General features: G+C 45.7%; 1 protein-coding gene across 1 annotated transcript in view; it reads right to left on the bottom strand.

Annotated features, from left to right (window-relative positions):
* The window catches only part of RCL1 (RNA terminal phosphate cyclase-like 1), a 31040-nt gene extending 28761 nt beyond the window's left edge, over positions 1–2279 (bottom strand). The window contains exons 1-2 of the mRNA XM_009333559.1: positions 2238–2279; positions 1209–1524 (exon numbers count right to left, since the gene is read on the bottom strand). Of these exons, the coding sequence (XP_009331834.1) occupies positions 1209–1524; positions 2238–2279 (358 nt within the window). The remainder of the gene's footprint in view (positions 1–1208; positions 1525–2237) is intronic.
* Positions 2280–6962: the final 4683 nt, after the last annotated feature.

Genomic DNA, 6962 nt, shown 5'->3' on the forward strand with positions numbered 1-6962 from the left:
CGGCGGGGTGCTGTCCCCACACCGGAGCGAATTCGTCTCTCGGCGCGCGCTCCTTCAGCCAGCGCTTCTCAGCGGTTTATCCCTGGCTGTCCTAAGGGAAACTAAGCAGAGGAATGAGTGTGAGTTCCAGTCTTCGGGCCAGGCTGTTGACGTAATGATAGTGGCAGAGCCCAGCTGTCCTTAAAGAAGAGACTGAGTGAAGCTCTCAATCTGTATTTTAAGAGAAATGTGGGTTACAGTAGAGACGTGACTGTCAATTACTAGGCTGCGTTTACAGGTACAGGAAAAGAAATTTCTTTGAATAGAACAGATGGTTTCAGTTGGAAGGGACCTACAACGATCATCTGGCCCAACTGCCTGACCGCTTCAGGGCTGACCAAAAGTTAAAGTATGTTATTAAGGGCACTGTCCAAACGCCTCTTAAACACTGACAGGCTTAGGGCATCAACCGCCTCTCCCTAGGAAGCCTGTTCCAGGGTTTGCCCACCCTCTCCGTAAAGAAATGTTTCTTAATGTCCCGTCTAAACCTCCCTTGCTGCAGCTTTGAACCATTTCCATGCGTCCTGTCACTGGATCCCAGGGAGAAGTGCTCAGTACCTCTCTCTCCAGTTTCCCTCCTCAGGAAGCTGTAGAAAGCAATGAGGTCACCCCTCAGCCTCCTTTTCTCCAAACCGGACAAGCTCAAAGTCCTCAGGCACTCCTCGTAGGACATTCCTTCCAGCCCTTTCACCAGCTTTGTTGCCCTCCTCTGGACACATTCAAGGACCTTCACATCCATCTTAAATTGTGGGGCCCAGAACTGCACATTCACATCCGACTTAAATGGTGGGGCCCAGAACTGCACACAGTACTCAAGGCGAGGCTGCACCAACACTGAATACAGTGGGATAATCACCTCTCTTGACCGGCTGGTTATACTGTGTTTGATGCCCCCCAGGATGCGGTTTGCCCTCTTGGCTGCCAGGGCACACTGCTGACCCATATCGAGCCTGCTGCCGACCAGCACCCCCAGATCCCTTTCTGCAGGGCTTTCCTGCTCTCCAGCCACTCCTCTCCCCATTTACACTCGTGCCCGGCATTACTCCATCCCAGGTGCAGAATCTGGCACTTGGACTCGTTAAATTTCATCGCGTTAAGCATTGCCCAATGCTCCAATCTATCTAGATCCCTCTGCAAGGCATCTTGTCCCTCAAGAGAGCCAACAGCACCTCCCAGTTTGGTATCACCAGCAAACTCGCTAATGGTGCATTCAACTCCTGCATCCAGATCGTTGATAAATACGTTGAACAGGACTGGCCCTAGAATTGAGCCCTGAGGAACACCGCTGGTGTTCCAGCCAGATGCAGGCCCATTCACTGCAACCCTTTGAGCTCTGCCCTTCAGCCAGTTCTTCACCCAGCGCACCATGAACCTGCTCGTCCCACAGCTGGACAACTTGTCCAGAAGGATGCTGTGAGGGACGGTACCAAAAGCCTCCAGAAAAACTACATCCACCGCCTTTCCTTCATCCACCAGGTGGGTGACCTTATCATAGAAGGATATAAGATCAGTTAAACGGGACTTCCCTTTGTGAATCCATGCTGACTGTGCCTGATGATTGCGTTATTCTTTAAATGCCTTTCAGGAGTACCCACTATGACCTTCTCCATAATTTTTCCAGGAAGTGAGGTTAAACTAACAGGTCTGTAGTTTCCCGGGTCTTCCCTCACGCCCTTCTTTAGAATAGTTTGGGTTGGAAGGGACCTTTAAAGATCATCTAGTCCAACCCCCCTGCCATGGGCAGGGACATCTTCCACTAGATCATGTTGATCAAGGCCACAACCAACCCGACTTTGAACACTTCAGGGGTGGGCATTCACAACTTCTCTGGACAACCTGTTTCAGTGTCTCATCACTCTCATTGTAAAAAAGTTCTTCCCTATGTCCAATCTAAACCTACCCTGAACACTTCAGGGGTGGGCATTCACAACTTCTCTGGACAACCTGTTTCAGTGTCTCATCACTCTCATTGTAAAAAAGTTCTTCCCTATGTCCAATCTAAACCTACCCTCTTTCAGTTTAAAACTGTTGCCCCTTGTCCTGTCGCTACAGGCCCTGGTAAGAAGTCTCTCTCCATCTTTCTTATAAGCCCTCCTTATATATTGAAAGGCCACAATAAGGTCTCCCCGCAGCCTTCTCCAGGCTGAACAACCCCAGCTCAGCCTTTCTTCATAGGAGAGGTGTTCCAGCCCTCTGACCATTTTTGTGGCCCTCCTCTGAACTGGCTTTATCAGGTCCATGTCTTTCTTGAGCTGGAGACCCCTGACCTGGATGCAGTACTGCAGGTGGGGTCTCACCAGAGCAGAGGAGAGGGGGAGGATCACGTCCCTCGACCTGCTGGTCGCGCTTCTTTTTGTGCAGCCCAGGATATGGTTGGCTCTCTGGGCTGCAGGTGCACACTGCTGGCTCATGTCCAGTTTTTCATCCACCAGTACCCCCAAGTCCTTCTCTTCAGGGCTGCTCTCAATTCATTCATTCCCCAGTCTGTACTGATACTGGTAATTTGACTGACTCAGGTGCAGGGCTTTGCACTTGGCCTTGTTGAACTTCATGAGGTTCACATGGGCCCACTTCTCAAGCCCGTCAAGATCCCTCTGGATGGCATCCCTTACCTTTAGTGTGTCAGCTGCACCACTCAGTGTGGTGTCATCTGCAAACTTGCTGAGGGTGCACTTAATCCCACTATGTCATTGATGAAGATACTAAATATTATTGGTCCTAATACGGACCCTTGTGAGACACCATTCGTTACTGGTTTCCACTTTGACATTGAGCCATTGATTTTAATTTGTTAGAGAAGGCCAACTAGCCAGTTCCTTATCCATCTAACAGTCCATCTGACAAACCCATATCTCTCCAATTTAGCGGCAAGAATGTTATGGGGGACCATACCAAAGCCCTTACAGAAGTCCACGTAGATGACATCTGTAGTTCTTCCCTTGTCCACTGATGCAGTTACTCCATTGTAGAAGGCCACTAGATTAGTCAGGCATGATTTGCCATTCGTGAAGCCATGTTGTCTGTTTCAAATCACCTCCCTGTCTTCCATATGTTTCAACATGTCTTCCAGGAGGATCAGTTCCCAGGGTACTCCTTTTGTCCTTTTTAAACATGGGTGTGATGTTTCCCTTTCTCCAGTCACTGGGGACTTTCCCTGACTGCCGTGACTTTTCAGATATGACGGAGAGCGCATTGCCAACTACATCAGCCAATTCTCTCAGGACCCTGGGATGCATCTCATTGTGTCCCGTGGATGTGAGTATGTTCAGGTTCCTCCGGTGGTCCTGAACCTGATCTTCTCCTACCATGGGAGGGACTTCATTCCCTCAATCCCTGCCTTGAAGTTCAGGGGCTTGAGAGATGTGGGAAGAGAGATTACCATTGAAAACTGAGGCAAAAAAATTGTTGAGTACCTCAGCCTTCTCCATGTTGGTTGTCACCAGCTCTTCTGTCTTATTTACCACGGGGAGTACATTTTCTTTAATCTTCCTTTTCTGGCCAATGTATCTGTAAAAGCCAGTCTTACTTTTCTTTGCATCCCTTGCCAAATTCAGTATAGCAATAATCTGTCACAATTTGACTAGTCCTCAAGAGAGAAGCTTTGTCTTTACTAGTAGCTATGGAAACTGCATGACAGTTACCTTCCTGCAGAGTTTCATGTTGTGAAATGAGCAATGTCATATAGTTAGACTTGGATTATTACTGAATCTTGCAGTAAGCATGAATCCCAAATCATGGACGTGTTCCTGAGTGAACATGCTGTGATAATTTTAAAGGGATAACTTCTGTATTTTAACATTCAGCTATATGCCTTATTCTCCTTTTAAACCTACAAATGTTTTTCATACATCTGCATTTATTTTTTTGTGCTTTGTTCTGGATTGCAGGTAAAATATGCCTTTGAATCACATTTGACTCATAATAAGCCAGTTTTGCCTTTCTGTAAGCTGCTATGGTAGTTGAAAGCACAGAAAAAGTTTGAAATGAGATTTCTGTGGTGTTAATGTTTCCTTCTGTCCTTTATGTTCGCTGCAGCCTAAGTCATGTTTCACCTGCTTAGTCACACATTTATTATTGTAGTAAGGAGCATTTCAAGGCTATAGTCACCAGGACATCGTAGTAGTCACTCAGCGAGAACTTCTGTCTGTTTCACAAAGGTCTTTTTTGAATAAGATCAATACTATATTTGTGCAGGCTTTTTGGCAGTGAGAGTCTACATCAGATAATTGGTGCTATCCCGTGAGGGGTTCACAAGCTATTCATATCCCTTGTGACACACTAATTTCCACACGAACTGGGAAGAGAGTTGCTGCAGTTTTGTTTGTTTGTTTGTTTTAAATAAACTGGAGTGCTGTCCCACACTAGCCTGCTCAGTTTCCTCCTTAGCTAGGTGAGACAAGGAAGCAGCAAACTGAAATTCCTTGGCTGAGCAAGGGTAGTAGTACAATACTACAGAAGCATTGAGTCTTTTTGTCTTCTGCTATTATTTCTATTACTGGCACTTGTAAGGCCTCAAACAAGATCTAATCTTGATCTGTGCTCTGTCCATGTAATGAGAGACTAGGTGTTCTGCCCTGAATTCCAGCAGAGACATGATGAAAGAAATTTGAGAAAAGACTTAGCCAACATCAGTAGCTGAGCTGCTACAGGTCAAATCTTAGAACTGTCAGGCCTTCCAGTCAAATGAAGGAGGATTAAGATGAGGTCCTGGATTCTTCAGCTGGATCTATTTAGAAGAGGGTGGTGTGTATGGCATGGGGATAAATAAAGAAATAGGCAGCAGAGGGAAGAGTGGGTGGATCTTCCCAGGAATTAGTTGGGAAAGCAGTTTTGGAAGAGCATGGTGTGTTTCCAGAGTAGGATGAGGCAGGCTGAAGACTGGGGAGAGCAGTAGGGTGGTCATGGGTTCATTTTCCCTTAACTGAACTGGTAGCCTGGCTTTGTGAAGTTCCCAAGAGGTCCCTGGCTATCTATTCTGGGGCAGAGTTTAAGCAACGTAGGAAAAGACTCTTTTCTTTAGGAAAGAGTACCTAGCTGGGAGCAAGGAAGGGAGAACAGAAAGTTCCCACAGTAAATAAAGGCCGGCTGGGCAAAAAGCGAGGCAAAAGGTGCAAGCGTCAGAGTGTATGTTGTCCCAGTGCACTGTCTGTAAGGTTGTGAAAGGCTGTTGGAGGTATAAATTCTAGAAAGCAAGGGAATGACTGTACCTATGCTTTGAGGAGCTGGTATAGGGCTTTTCATTTCCTCCCTGGACCCAGATCTGTGGGAGCATGAGTAGACCTGAAGTGACATGACTGATCTGGCAGCTGGTGAAAACATCAGAAAACCTCCTTCTTGGTGTGCCTCTAACCTAGAGGAAACCTATGTTGCTTGTCAGTGCAGGCACAGGATGATGCTATGCATACATAATTGGTAAGCCATTTGGTGACATTTGGATTTACTGAAATAAGTATGCTGTAATGCACAACCAGTGTAATAACCCCAGGCATGGTTGGACAGGGAACTTCTTGTCTACAGTGTTAATAGGCAGTATGGTATTTACGAGCTCAGTCTTCTGGGTATTACAGCAGTTGCTTGATTGAGACAAATACATATGATGGGTTTGGAATAGGAACACTTATAGGGAGGCAAATCTAGCCTTGAAGCAATGTTAATCCTCAAATGTACCATGTAAAACTGCCTGAAAACAATTGACAGACCTGTTCCTGACGGAGAATGTCTTGCCAATTTAACTTGTTAACGGGAACATAGTGACTTCATGTAAAAATGGGAATGTTCCATCTGGTAAGTTCAAGACACTTCAAGAGTCTTTACACATGTGACTTCTCAGTGACCACATTCTCTCTACACGACCTACCTCCTCTACAATGCAGTTCGTCTCTGATGAGTTCCTGTTTAAAACAACTGAAACACCTCTCTTCACTGTTGATTAGTTTCATTAACTGCTGTATTGACCCCCAAGGTAAGTGTTTTGCAAACTACCAGCATCATAAATGCCAACTTGACCAAACCTGTCCCAGGTTTTATGTGTTGTGTGTATCCACAGCCACAAAGTTCCTTTGCCAAGGCTGCTTGTTCTAATATCACCAAGGGGAAAAAAAAAACCCCTTCTGATTCCGTTACAAATTATATGGGGATGGGGATGCAAAGTATATGACAGCAACTGACGGGAAGAAAGAACTATTCTTACACCTCAAATGTGAGTCTAGTTTTGCATTGCATGCTTATCCCAATGAATAATGTCTATTCAGGCTGGAGATATGAAGTGATATACTTCCTTTTGGTAAGCTTAAGAGGCAACCTAGACTGTCAGGTGTGATCTTTTGGACCAAATGAGAACAGACAGGGCAACATTTAGAAGACTGACATTTGAAGTTTTTTAAATACTTGGAGCCATGCTATAAACCAAACTATAGTAAAATATCTCATTCTTTAAGCATGCTGTCTGTCCTATGTCTGCATTCTGGTTGCTTGCTAGACAATGCGTGATATAAACATGGAGTTTAGTTAGCTTGGTATCACCATACTATTCAGGAGTAAGCACTGCTTTTTTTCCCCATGGAAGAAGGAGAATTAACCAAATTTAGTGATTGGAATGACTTTGTTGCAGTGTTCTTTATATCCTGTTTCTTTTTTTTCTTCTTTTTTTCCCCCCATCCCCTCTGTGTATCACAGAGTCACAGAATGGCTGAGGTTGGCAAGGACCTCTGGAGGTCATCTGGTCCAATGCCCCCGATCTCAAGCAGGGCTACCCAGAGCCAGTTGCCTAGGTCCATGTCCAGACGGCTTTTGAATATCTCCAAGAAGGGGAACTTTACAACCTTAGTGGGCAACTAGTGCCTGGGCTTGGTCACCCTCACAGTAAAAAAGTGTTTCCTGATGTTCAGGAGGAGCCTCCTGTGTTTCAGCCTGTGCCCGTTGTG

Source organism: Pygoscelis adeliae, unplaced genomic scaffold (genome assembly GCF_000699105.1).
Source record: "Pygoscelis adeliae isolate BGI_AS28 unplaced genomic scaffold, ASM69910v1 Scaffold501, whole genome shotgun sequence".
Taxonomy (NCBI): Eukaryota; Metazoa; Chordata; class Aves; order Sphenisciformes; family Spheniscidae; genus Pygoscelis; species Pygoscelis adeliae.